Here is a 13,798-nt window from a genome sequence, read left to right on the forward strand (position 1 = left end):
TTGTGAAGAGATAATAAAGTGACTTTCTTTTCTTTTCTTTTTAGACAGTCTCATGTAGCCCAGGTTAGCCTTAAATGCTCTATGTAGTCAAGGATGATGTTCTTGAACGGATCCTCCTGCTTCCCTCTTCTGAGTGCTGGGATTGCTGGTTCATGGCACTGAGTGTGTGTGTGTGTGTGTGTGTGTGTGTGTGTGTGTGTGTGTGTGTTGATGAGGTCCTTGCACTATAGCTCAGGCTGGCCTGGAACTCACCATGAAATTCAAATTGGTTTAAAGCTCATGGCAATCTTCCTACCTCAGCCTCCCACATGCTGGGAGTATGGACATATGCCACCATGCCTGACTTTGAATCGTTTTAAAACCATGTTTTCCTTTAATCCCAGCACTCAGGAGGCAGAGGTAGGAGGATCTCCATGAGTTCAAGGCCACCCTGAGACTATGCAATGAATTCCAGGTCAGCTAGAACTACAGTGAGACTCTACCTCGGAAAAAAATTCACCCCTTCATGTTCCCTGAAACTCGAAGGGGTGATGGGTCTTCTAACTTTGGTCTAAATGCCAACTTTTCATTCATAGAGAAGTACCACTATCACACTTAATTTAAAACAAGATTTAAAGCCAGACCTGGGCATTTTGGCCCACTCATGTAATTCCATTACTCAAGAGGCAGAGACAGGGGAATCACTGAAAGTTTGAGGCCAACCAGGGCTTCATAGCAAGACCTTGCCTCAAAAAAGAAAAAAACAAAATCAAGACATCTTTCCCAATACAGTTGAAAGCCTCTACTTAGGCACACAGATTGTATGTGGCAGTCTGAGTTCTGGGACTGACCAAATTTTTGTTTGTTTGTTTGTTTGTTTTTGGTTTCTCAAGGTAGGGTCTTGCTCTAGCCCAGAGCTGACCTGGAATTCACTATGTAGTCTCAGAGTGGCCTCGAACTCATGGCAATCTTACCTTTGCCTTCCGAGTGCTGGGATTAAAGGTGTGCACCACCACACCCAGCTTCAGATTCTTTTCTGTCTTTCTTTTTCTTTTTCTTTTTTTCTGGCAAGCCCAACAGACTGACTTTTTATTTTTTTATGAGAGAATGAGAAAGTGAGAGATAGAGAATTGGTATGCCAGGGCCTCCAACCACTACAATCAAATTCAGATTTATGCACCCCCTTGTGCACATGTGCAACCTTGCGTGCTTGCATCGCTGTGTGTCTGGTTTACATGGGACCTGGAGAGTGGAACATGAGTCCACTTTTTGCTTTGCAGGCAAGTTTTTTTAACCACTAAGCCATCTCTCCAGCCCCTGACCAGATGCTGATCTTGACCCAAGTCCTTATTTATAAAATGGATGATAGGAAAACCACATATGGTCAGCTATTTAAAGTGCCTGGGGGCTTAACAGTTAAGGTGTTTGCCTACAAAGCCAAAGGACCCAGGTTCAATTCCCCAAGACCTACATTAGCCAGATGCACAAGGGGCGCATGCATCTGGAGTTTGTTTGCAGTGGCTGGAGGCCCTGGCGCACCCATTCTCTCTCCCTCCCTCCCTCTTTCTCTGTCAAATAAATAAATAAATAAATAAATAAATAAATAAATAAATAAATAAATAAATAAAATATAGTAAAGTGCTTGGCACAAGCTAATTACCCAAAAAGTGATGACAATGGCCCAGAGAAGGACAGTAATTTGCCTGGAGGTACACAGAACCCTTCCTCTCATATTGAACCACCATGCATGTTTTTTGATTCAGCAGACTGGAAGTCCATGTCCAGCAGGTAAACTGAAGACCCAGAATGGACACTGCCATGAAAGCCAACCTGGGTACTGCAGGTCATAGTCCGCGCACAGAGCTGGATGACGAGGACTACTACCCCCAGAGCAATTGGGACACAGTCTTCCTGGTGACCCTGATGCTCCTGGGGCTGCCAGCCAACGGGCTGATGGCATGGCTGGCTGGCTCACAGGCCCGGCATGGGGCCGGCACGAGGCTGGCCCTGCTCCTTCTCAGTTTGGCTCTTTCTGATTTCTTATTCCTGGCTGCGGCTGCCTTCCAGATCCTGGAGATCCAGCAAGGAGGCCACTGGCCACTGGGCACTGCGGCCTGTCGTTTCTACTACTTCCTGTGGGGCGTGTCCTATTCCTCTGGTCTCTTCCTGCTGGCGGCCCTCAGCCTGGACCGCTGCCTGCTGGCACTGTGCCCACGCTGGTACCCAGGACGCCGTCCTACTCGCCTGCCCCTCTGGGTTTGTGCCGGGGTCTGGGTGCTGGCCACGCTCTTCAGTGTACCCTGGCTGGTCTTCCCTGAGGCTGCCGCGTGGTGGTACGACCTGGTCATCTGCCTAGACTTCTGGGACACCGAGGAGCTGCCCCTGAGGATGCTGGAGATCCTAGGGGGTTTCCTGCCCTTCCTCCTGCTGCTGGTCTGTCATGTGCTCACACAAGCTGCTGCCTGCCGGACCTGCCGCAGCCACGAGCCCCAGCCCACTGCCTGCCATGGCTTTGCCCGTGTGGCCAAGACCATTCTTTCTGCCTACGTGGTCCTTCGGCTGCCCTACCAGCTGGCACAGCTGCTCTATCTGGCCTTCCTCTGGGATATCTACCCTGGCTACCTGCTCTGGGAGGCCCTGGTTTACTCCGACTACCTGATCCTGCTCAATAGCTGCCTGAGTCCCTTCCTCTGCCTGGCAGCCAGTGCTGACCTCCAGGCCCTGATGCGAACCATCCTCTCCTCCTTTGCAGCTGCTCTCTGTGAGGAGCGGCCTAGTACCTTCGCACCGGCTGAACCACAGACCCAAGTGGCCTCTGAGGGCTCCACTCTGCCAGGGCCAATAGCTGAGGCCCAGCCTCAGGCGAACCCCCTGACCCTGCCACAGTCAGATCTCATGGCTCAGCCTCAGGCAAACCCCTCAGGCCAGCCACAGTTGGATTCTGTGGCTCAGCCTCAGGTGAACTCCCCAGCCCAGCCACAGATGGATTCTGTGGCTCAGCCTCAGGTGAACTCCCCAGCCCAGCCACAGATGGATTCTGCGGCTCAGCCTCAGGTGAACTCCCCAGCCCAGCCACAGTTGGATTCTGTGGCTCAGCCTCAGGTGAACTCCCCAGCCCAGCCACAGATGGATTCTGTGGCTCAGCCTCAGGTGAACTCCCCAGCCCAGCCACAGTTGGATTCTGTGGCTCAGCCTCAGGTGAACTCCCCAGCCCAGCCACAGATGGATTCTGTGGCTCAGCCTCAGGTGAACTCCCCAGCCCAGCCACAGTCAGATCCCATGGTTCAGGTGAAGCCCCCAGCCGAGGCACATTCGGATCCTGTGGCCCATCCACAGTCAAGTGACACAACCCAGACTCCTGTCTGTGAGAACAGGTCAGCCCCCAGCCCTGGTGAGGAAGCTTCCTCCGGCCCATCCTCAGATTCCAGCCCTGGACTATCTGAGAACCCAGCCACACCAGCTGCTCCTGAGGGAGAACACCTCAACAGTGTCTTGCCAGAGGAGGCCCCCAGTGCAAGCCCCACGTGAGTGGGGCGGGAATCCCAGGCCTGCCAGGAGAGTCAGACAGAGCCGAGGAAGCAGCCAGGCAGAGAGGTGGGAGTATAGAGGAAGTCACCAGTGAAACCCCCACCAAGTCCCTTGGGCCTGCAAAGAGGACTGAAGGGGAAGTGAAATCAATCAGCCAAAAGTCCCAGACAGTATGCTGTATCTCCCACCCCAGTCTCACCAAGTTTTTCCATTGCTGTCCCCAACTCACATAGTCACCCAACAGCCCTGAGTATTACAGATGGTACCCTGCTGGGTTCTGTCCTCCAGTGCCCCGAGACCCTACTTTCCAACTGTGCCTCTGTCCTGTTGACCTGATCTTCCTCCCCACTCCCTGTCTGGTCCTCTGGCCTGGACAACAAACCGAAAAGTCCCTGCAGAGAAGGGAGGCTTCCAGGAGTCTGATCCCTTAGCAGGAGCCCAAGGCCCTAGGGGCCCACAAGCTGACCTGGCTGTCTCCACCAGTTACCTTCCTCCAGCAGATGTCAAGGCTGGGGAAGGACCTTCCCAGAAAGGTGATGCAAAAACAAACAAACAACAAAAAAAAAAAACAGGAGCAAGTAAGCCTGAATTCAAACCTAGCTCTGCTTTACCCTGGGACTTGGTGTTTCTGGACAAACGACCCCTGAGCTCTGCTTTAAGGAGCTGCTGTAAGGATGAAATGAGAAAGCCGGTGCGGCTCTCACAGGAGCCTGGCACAGAGCAGGGCTCCCTCTGTGAGTAGATGCCCTTTTCCTTCACCAGCATACAAAACTTGCCCTTCAAGGGCTGGCATGGATGGTCAGCGACCTGTGGGAAAGCCATCACCTATAACTGGAGCAGATCCTGTGACTGCCTGGGCTGCAGACACCCAGGTGACCTAAGAGCACGTGGGGCTGCCTCTGTCCCTTGACAGGGACTTCCAGGAATCTTCAAGAGGTCAACTAATGTCCACTTGCCCGTTGCTCTCTGGGAGTGCTGGACAGACTTTGTGGGGGCTGCATGTAACAGATGGCCTGGCATCTGAGCCTCAGGGGGACAGGTAGGGTTCTGCCCAAGGGTAAACAGCCCTGGACACCCAGGGTCCCAAGAAGGGCAAAGGTGCTGGAAGGTCACAGGGTCTCTGAGCCAGCTCTTCCTCTGCAGCTGCAGATGCTGCGAGAAAAGAAAAAAAACAGGAAGTGTTGAAGATCTATTTCCCACACACGTTCTTCCACATCCTGCCCCCTCTCTTCATCCTAAACAGCTTTTCCCCAGCCAGCCATACTCTTAGATCAGGTCTCCTTCCTTTTCCCTTACCATCCTTCCCCATTGGCTGAGCACTGTGACTTGTAGCTTACAAGAGTTGTCCCCAGCAGCAGGTAGAAATGACACGTTCCCAGGGGCACTTGCATTGTAAAAGTTGGCAAGTTGAGTTGTTGTTGTTGTTGTTGTTGTTTTCAAAGTAGGGTCTCGCTCTAGTCCAGGCTGACCTGGAATTCACTATGTAGTCTCAGGCTGGCCTCAAACTCACAGTGATCCTCTTACCTCTGTCTCCCAAGTGCTGGGATTAAAGGCATGTGCCACCACACCCGGGCCCACTAACTCAGTTGGTTTTTTCTATGTAAAATGAGGGATGACATGCTGCGCATGGTTTAAGCCTACTGTAAGCCCAGCACTCTGGAAACTGAAGCAGCAAGATCATGAATTTGAGGCCAGCCTGAACTACCCAGTGAGATCCTGTTTCAAAAAGCAAGGGTGGAGATGTAGCTCAGTGGTAGGGTGTTTGTCTAGAAGGTATGAGGCCTTGGGTTTGGTTCTCAGCAATGCAAAAATAATGGGGAGCAATGTTCCCTTGAAGGGCCGCTGCTAGTGGTCGCTAGTGTGGGGTTTCATGTGTGAAAAGGGCACAGGCTGGCCACTGTAATGGTAGCATTTCATAGTGACAGAGTGAATGCAGGTGGGAAAGAAACACCTGGAATATTTGTTGAGTTCATTCCTCTAACAGGTATTTGTCAGATGCTTTTCTGGCCATCCTTCTATTTTGGAGACCCATGAGCAGGGTTCAGGGTGTCTCTAGGGGCTGTGTGAATCTTGACTGTACCACTCATCCACGTTGTGGCCTCCACCAAAGCTACTGGTCTTTTGAGGACTCAGTTTGCCCATCTGTAAGGTGGGAATGACAATACTGATCGACCTCCCTGAAGTGCCTAAATGTTTGTCTGTTACAGAGGAAGTATCAAATCACCACCATCCATTCATCTGATACGCCAGTGGGCACTATGAGACTAAACAGGGTCTCAAGCCAGAGTCCAAGTGGCAGATAGTCTGAGGGCCAGGCACTTCCCCTCCCTTCTGTTGGAGTTCACAGCCCCTGAAGGCTGGACCTGGAGTTCTATCCCCACTGAAGAACTCTGTACTGCCCTCTCCCTTCTACTGGCAGCCAGAGGTCCTAAAGCCTCTGCAACAGGGCAAACAACTCAGTGAATACAACCAGTCCCAGCTACCTGCTTTCAACTACAGTCCGCCTCATGTCTAAGCCCCAGCTATCAGGGAATAGGCAAGCCTCATCTCCAAGGTCCCCAAGGAGAATCTTCATCACTGTGGTTAACTGCTACCTAGAAAAAAAGAGCTGTGCCCTGAGAGGTTTTGCAGAACAAAGAATTCTCCTTGTGGCTCATGGAGGTGGTTTGCGTTGGAAGAAATGGAGCCATGATGGGAAGGCTCAGCAGCTCCCAAGACATCTCCCAGTTTCCAGCTCACCCCCAAAGCATCCCATGGGGCTGTTGTCTTCTGGAAGAGCCCCCCCCCCCCGCGCCCCAGCCTCCTCCAGGTGAGGTCCCTGTGTCTCCTTCAGAGGAACCAGCATTGGTTCTGAGAGCTGTGAATATGACCATTTTGCAATTTTACACTCAGGCCTGATGTTCATTCATTCAGTCAGCATGCATGTGGTGGTCACATGCTGGGGGCTGGGTCTCCCGGGCACTGGAAGGGCAGTGGGAAACAAGAGGAAGTCCCTTCCCACCATCTGCTGACAGGCATTCTAACAGAGTGCAGCAGACTGAAACAAAGACACAAATAATTATACAATGTAGCATCTGGGAGTGAGTACAACATGGTGTGAACAAGGGTCAGACAGTGATTAGGTGAGAGGGGGAAGAGTCCTCAGAGAAGTGACACCTAAGCAGAGGTCCAGAGTCAACGAAGGGTGGGGTATTACCACTGCCTGGGGGAGAGCTTCCAGACGGAGGGAGGGAAGAGGACACACTGCCCTGGAGTGGCAATGAAAGTGGTCTGCTTTAGGGACAGGAGGCTCAGTGTCACTGGACCACGTGCAGAAAGAGGACAATACCAAGTGGGCAGAGATCAGACCCAAGGCTGGGAGGGGAACACAGTGACTGTGGATTTTATTTGAAGTGGGGTGATTGGGTTAGGGAGGGTTTAGAGAACTGTAGCCACTGTGTCTGGTGTGAGCTTGCCTGCTATTGGGGTCAAGCCACGTGAGGGCTTCCCAGACTCCACATTCCAACAGACTTTGAGAGCTGAATTCCAGTTGGGTGACTTCAGGCCAAATGCCCAGCCTCTGGGAGGGTTTCCTTCTAGGGAGTGGTGATGGAAACGAGCCCACCCTCCAACACACAGAGGGGCTTCGTGCGGTCTAAACAAAGCACTTTTTCACCTCTGCTCTTGTCTCCTCCCCTCTCCCCTTCTCTTTCTGCAAAAGGGACCCTGCTACCGCCATTGCCCACCCACGGTGGTGGACACACAAGGAAGGAAGGAGACACTACCTGTGGGTCCTAACAAGGATCTCAGTCCTCCAGGGTGAGACGGGGTGGGGAGGATCTGGGGAGGCCAGTCTAGGTTCCAGTGAGATAGTGGGCGCAAAGAGAAGAAATGCAAGGAATCTGCAGGCCATTCTCCACTTCCATTTTTAGTAAGAAACTCAGGAAGGACCGGGACCGCTGGCCTTCCATTGGCTCCTTCAGTTTACGTAGTTAACCGAGAGCATGAACTCTCAACCTTAAAACAGGCAAGAGGAAACTGTCTGCGTAGACACTATTTGGAGGCGGGGCAGGGGGCGGCCCTGGGAGCCCTGGAGGTGGCACGGGGTGGAGGATCAGAGGACAGCCTTAAAACCCTCCCCCCGAGGCTCTGAGGGACACATCACCTGCAGCACCACCCACCTGGGCCAGGCAGCCCCTAGTCGGAGCTGCGTAGGGGCCCGCAGCTACCCGGGTCCGTCTCCCTGTGGGCGGGGCTTCCGAGACCCCGCCCCAGACGCGACACTCTGCCTTCCGCGCGTGACCTCGCCCCGCCCCCGCCCTGCTCCTCTGTCACTTCCTGATTCCCGCTTCCTGCTTCCCAGAGTCCAGGATCCGGAGCCACCCGAGGTCGCCGCCGCAGCCCCCGGCGCCCCCGGCGAGCGGTGAGCAGCGAGCGCGGCGGGGTCGGGCTTCGGGCGTAGTCGGAGGCGCGAGCCCGGGGAGGGCGGGGGGGCGCGAGCTGAGAAGCGCATCCTCTCCACGGCGCCCCACCCTCAGTTCCAACCCTCTCGGCCGCCCAGCCTCCCCTCTCCTGGGCTGGGCTCCCTGGAAGTTGGGTGTCTGGTTCATCTTGGATTGCATGCACTGAGCTCCGAGGCCTCCCGCGAAGCTCTGCGGCTGGCTATGCTGTCGTGACCCCCGCCCTGCCCTTCCAGGCTAGGATTCCCAGGCCAAGCATTCCTGCAGCTCTCTGCACATCTCTCTACCCCACCCCCCGGATTCAGAATTGAGCTTCAGCGGGGAAAACCTTGCCGGCCTTCCCTCCTCCCTCCCCCAGCTCCCAATCTCCAAATCCTTGGGCATGCAAGGCTGCTTGGAACCAGCTGGGATCTACAGAAGATCTAAGTTCACTTCCCTTCGGCACATTCCCCCATACATACCAAAGCCAGGGAGGGGTGGGGGAGAATGCCGTTTCTTCACCTGTGAACCCATTCTATAACTGGGGAAACTGAGACCCGCCCCCAGTTCCATCCTGTATGAGAACTTTCTTACATTCTTGGGTGGGCTGAGAGTTCTGAAGAATGCAGTATTTATCCAGGTGTCTCTGCCCCACAGACATGTCCTTCCGCAAAGTGGTTCGGCAGAGCAAATTCCGGCATGTGTTCGGGCAGCCGGTCAAGAATGACCAGTGCTATGAGGACATTCGAGTGTCCCGAGTTACCTGGGACAGTACCTTCTGCGCAGTCAACCCCAAGTTCCTGGCGGTGATTGTGGAAGCCAGTGGCGGGGGTGCCTTCTTGGTGCTCCCCTTAAATAAGGTGGGCCCCAGCAGGTCATGGTAGTCAGGAGGAACAGGTACCTGGGCCACACCTGTGGGGATTTTATACACCTTAGAGCCCTGTTGTGCCTGTGGCCGCTGCTTGGCAGGTGTCATAATCTTGATTTTTTACTGCTCAGGAGGTGATGATCCTCCTGGTATAAAACATGTTTATTGCCATCAAGCCAGGGTAGAAGGCTGCAAATGTTTCCTGCTTATGTGGTGGGTGGGGCACAGCCATCTCTGGGACACCTTGAACCGGGAGGCACATCATTCTCACTCCATAGAAGAAACAAGGATTCTGTGAGGAATAGCACCCGGAGGGTCTTACATCTCTGTCTTTTTCATGCCTTCAGACGGGCCGCATCGACAAGGCCTACCCAACAGTGTGTGGGCACACAGGACCTGTCCTGGACATTGACTGGTGCCCCCACAATGACGAAGTCATTGCCAGTGGGTCAGAGGACTGCACAGTGATGGTAAGCACAGGACTCTTCACGCTGAGGTCTGATGTGGCCCAAGGCTGCCGGCAGCGGGGGCAGACAGAGGCCTCAGCCCACCATCCCCCTCCCTACCACAGGTGTGGCAGATCCCAGAGAACGGGCTGACCTCCCCACTGACAGAGCCAGTAGTGGTGCTAGAGGGGCACACCAAGCGTGTGGGCATCGTCACCTGGCACCCCACAGCCCGAAATGTGCTACTCAGTGCAGGTCTGCACCATCCCCCACACCCCAGACCCCTCTCCATAGGTGGCTCTGGCATGTTTCCGTAACCTCTCCTAGGCCCATCTAAGGTGACACATGGGGAAGGAGTTGCCTACCAAGGTGGAAGGAAACCCAGGGGAATGAGCAGAGTGGACCTGGTGGGCTGATGGCCCCTCTGCTGCCTGCTGAGGCCTGATCTGATGGTCCCCTGCCTGCCAGGCTGTGATAACGTGGTGCTCATCTGGAACGTGGGCACCGCGGAGGAGTTGTACCGCCTGGATAGCCTGCATCCCGACCTCATCTACAATGTCAGCTGGAACCGCAATGGCAGCCTCTTCTGCACCTCGTGCAAGGACAAGAGTGTCCGCATCATTGATCCCCGCCGGGGCACCCTGGTGGCAGTAAGTGGCCCCAGATGACAAGCATGGCAGTGGACAGGCTCAAGGTCTTGGTCTGCACTGACTACCCGTCCCGCCCACAGGAACGGGAGAAGGCTCATGAGGGGGCCCGGCCCATGCGGGCCATTTTCCTGGCGGATGGCAAGGTGTTTACCACGGGTTTCAGTCGCATGAGCGAGCGGCAGCTGGCACTCTGGGATCCTGTGAGTGACACAGCCAACCTGAGGGGGTCGTTTCTGAGACCTGGGATCCACCCTTGGATGTCCTACCCTGAGCCATGTGGGAAAAGATCACCCTGGAGAGAAGCTTGTGCCTCTCAGGACCTCAGCCTGGCCCTAGAGGTTCCCAGGCCCCAAAACCTTGCCAACCCCTCCCCTCCCTGATCCTCCCAGACACTCCCCCAGTGCCTCCCACATCTTTGCCACAATGTTTCTGCAGTGGAAAGGGACCCAGTACGGAGCCTCCTTCTCTGAGGTGCCCCAAAATCCCTGCCCTGCTGTGCTCTGTCCCTCAGCCGAGTGCTTTTATATAGTGACTCCCCAGAGCCCCTTTGAGGCCTGGGCTGGAGTCACCTGGTCCCATCGGCCTCCCTGTGGTGGAGATTCTCAGCACTTGCCAGGTGGCTTGGGAGCATAGTCTTCAGGCCTGGAGGAGTCTGGGGAAATGGGGGGAGGATTTTGGCTTGGCCTGACTAGTTCCCCATGTCCTAGGGAAACCTTGAGGAGCCCATGGCCCTGCAGGAGCTGGACTCAAGCAATGGGGCGCTGCTGCCTTTCTACGACCCTGACACTGGCGTGGTCTACGTCTGCGGAAAGGTGGGGCTGGGAGGTGCTGACGGAAACTGGGGAAACAACCTGGTCAAGTGCTGAGCCTCCCCCCCCATCCCCACAGGGTGATTCCAGCATCCGGTACTTCGAGATCACAGATGAGCCCCCCTACATCCACTTCCTGAACACATTCACCAGCAAGGAACCTCAAAGGGGCATGGGCAGCATGCCCAAGAGGGGTCTGGAGGTCAGCAAGTGTGAGATTGCCCGGTAAGAGGGGTCTCCAAGGCAGCTGTCTGTAGGCAGGGCTCATTTGGAGACACAACCTGGAAGGGGTCAGTCTGTGGACGCAGACCAGGCTGTGGGCATGCTAAGGTGAAAGGTCAGATCACTGAGGCTAAGCTGGGCATGATAGTGTACACCTGTAATCCCAGCTGAGGCAGGAAGATTGCAAGTGTAGAGGCCGGCCTGGGCTACAGAGCTTGAAGCCATCCTGAATTGTACAGCAAAACCCTGTCTCAAAGGAAAAAAGTCAAGAGCACCCAGGAGTAGGAGTGTACCACAGGGAGGTCAGGGGTCAAAGGTTGGCCTTTAGGAACCCTTGAGGCAGGGCCAGACCTTGGGAGTAAGTCACAAGGTAGCCTACATGTAAAGTCTTGGGCTGGCCGTTGGGATTGCCCAGATGGAGGGTGGGATAGCTGTGGGGCTTCCATCCATCGCTCCTCCCCTCCCTTTCTCAGGTTCTACAAACTACATGAGCGCAAGTGTGAGCCTATTGTCATGACTGTGCCAAGAAAGGTGAGGCTGGCTGGCTCCCCTGCCCTCTTCTCTGGCAGAAGAGCCATGTAAAGGTGATGGATGAGGCAGTCTAATGGGTTTGGTCCAGGGCTGGACAGATGCCACACACAGGATGAGCTGAGACCCTACTGGTGACAGAAGTCAGGCAGTCTTAGAGGACCTACCATGGGAGGCAGGATCTGTAGCAGGGCTGGGTTGGTGCCACAGAGGAATGGAGGAGCTGGGGGAAAGGCATAGATAGAACTGGGAGTAAAGAGAGACAGGTACACAAGACCATCCTAATAGGAGGAAAAGAAGACATCAAAATAAGATAGAGACTGATTGAGAAGAGGATGGGATATATGATGGAGAGAGGAGTTGTGAAGGGGAAAGTGGAGAGGGAATTATGGTTTATTGTCTATAATTATGGAAGTTGTCAGTAATAAAAAAAAAGACAAGAACTTGTTAGGATTGAATTAGAAGTGGGGGGAAAAGAGAGCGAGAGAGAGAGGGGCTCTGACTGAGTTCTATGGAGAGGAGCCAGGCCATGTGTGGCTTGGCCTTAGATGCCCAGCTAGGAGCCTGGGACACACTCGCACTGTTTTCAGCTGGCATTCAAAGTGTACCACTCAATGTGCCAGGCCCATCTCAGAGCAAAGCTTGAACAAATCTTACATTGCCTACTCTGGAGCTGGCAATTCAATTAGTGGGGCACAGATGTGGCTCCCAGAATTCCTCAAAGCGACATAGCTGGTTCCTATGGTTTGCAGGGGAGGGTGGTGATAAGGGACCTTCCCAAGAAGGTTGGGGAAGGCTTTAGTGGGAGCTATCAACGGTGTCTGAAAGGGAAGTGAAAGGTCAGATTTGAGCTTTGAAATGTCACAGGAGAACAGGCCATTGGGGGACGGGTTGACCGGAGTGAAAACCTGGAGGCCAGGAGAACATTGACGAAGAGGCCATCCAGGGGCCAGATGTGATGCCTTTAGAGCTGATTCTGACCTCCCCGCCTGCTGTGCAGTCTGACCTCTTCCAGGATGATCTGTACCCTGACACGGCTGGGCCGGAGGCAGCCTTGGAGGCAGAGGAGTGGGTGAGCGGGCAGGATGCTGACCCGATCCTCATCTCACTGCGGGAAGCCTATGTGCCCAGTAAGCACCGGGACCTGAAGGTCAGCCGACGCAATGTATTATCAGACAGCCGGCCTGCCAGCTCCACCCGCCCTGGAGCCTCCGCATCTGCTGCCATTGCTGAGGCTGCCCCCAGCAGTGGCCTTGTTGGGGCCAGGGTATGTGCCTCCAAGCCACGAATAGTGTTAGCTGGGTATTCTGTGTGTGGCTGCTCCTCTGCCCTGTGTTTGATTTGGGGAGGATTGTGGCTCATGGCCCCAACACCTTCCTATTCCTTCAGGAGGCCGGGAAGCTGGAAGAAGTGATGCAGGAGTTGCGGGCGCTGCGGGCACTGGTCAAGGAACAGGGGGATCGCATCAGCCGCCTGGAGGAGCAACTAGGTCGCATGGAGAACGGGGATGCATAGGACCACCACCCACAGACCCACACCTAATACTGCCTACTCAGCCCCTTCTCACTTAGCTTCTGCTGGTGGGTCACACTTGGCGGTTGATTGGTCACGCCTCTGGGGCAGGTCAGGGAGGTTCACAGTTTACCCCTCCCTGGGACCCAGTTGGAACTTTCACCTGGCTTTCATCATTGTTACCAGGGAAGGTTTTTTTGTACCAAGGCAAACTCACATGACCTTAAGGGACCATCTCCCCCACCTGCTCAACTTTCTGCTCCCTCCCCAGAGGAAGTAGCAGAGATGGGCTCTATATTTTCATTCCAAATAAAAATTTCTTTCTACAAGCCAGGTTTGACCTGCTGTTGTGGGGTAGTGGGTGCTGAGAAGAGAAGTATGCAAACCTGGAATGGATGAGCATGGAAATAACAGATGTAAGAAAGGCCAAGGATGTTGTTCAGTGGGTAGAGTGCCTACCTAGCTTGCACAAAGTTCTGGGCTCACTCCCCAGGATGGCAACACACCTGTAATCCCAGCAACACAGGAGGTAGGGGCATAAGAATAAGAACAAGGCCATTCTCAGCTACAAAGCACTTTCAAGCCAGTCTGGGTAACACAAGACTATCTCAAAGAAAAGAAAAGAAAAGAAAAGAAAAGAACAGAAAAGAAAAGGTCTGGAGAGATGGCTTAGCGGTTAAGCGCTTGCCTGTAGAAGCCTAAGGACCCCGGTTCGAGGCTCAATTCCCCAGGACCCACGTAAGCCAGATGCACAAGAGGGCACATACGTCTGGAGTTCGTTTGCACCCATTCTATCTGTGTCTGTCACTCTCAAATAAAAAGAAAAGAAAAATATGTA

At 54.2% G+C, this 13,798-nt stretch overlaps 2 protein-coding genes across 2 annotated transcripts; both read left to right on the top strand.

Moving 5' to 3' along the window:
- The first annotated feature begins 1,785 nt into the window (after window positions 1–1,785).
- Window positions 1,786–3,507, top strand: Gpr152 (G protein-coupled receptor 152). Its single transcript, XM_045135442.1, has 3 exons — window positions 1,786–2,841; window positions 2,962–3,129; window positions 3,316–3,507. The coding sequence occupies exons 1-3, from the start codon at window positions 1,786–1,788 to the stop codon at window positions 3,505–3,507; spliced, it is 1,416 nt and encodes a 471-aa protein (XP_044991377.1).
- A 4,257-nt stretch (window positions 3,508–7,764) lies between these two features.
- On the top strand, window positions 7,765–13,289 carry Coro1b (coronin 1B). Its single transcript, XM_045135440.1, has 11 exons — window positions 7,765–7,909; window positions 8,583–8,785; window positions 9,141–9,263; window positions 9,365–9,494; window positions 9,708–9,889; window positions 9,970–10,089; window positions 10,597–10,701; window positions 10,778–10,923; window positions 11,394–11,451; window positions 12,449–12,715; window positions 12,838–13,289. Exons 2-11 carry the CDS (start codon window positions 8,585–8,587, stop codon window positions 12,961–12,963), a joined length of 1,458 nt encoding a protein of 485 aa, XP_044991375.1. The 5' UTR covers window positions 7,765–7,909; window positions 8,583–8,584; the 3' UTR covers window positions 12,964–13,289.
- The last annotated feature ends 509 nt before the right edge of the window (window positions 13,290–13,798 follow it).

This window comes from Jaculus jaculus, chromosome 1 (genome assembly GCF_020740685.1).
Source record: "Jaculus jaculus isolate mJacJac1 chromosome 1, mJacJac1.mat.Y.cur, whole genome shotgun sequence".
Taxonomy (NCBI): Eukaryota; Metazoa; Chordata; class Mammalia; order Rodentia; family Dipodidae; genus Jaculus; species Jaculus jaculus.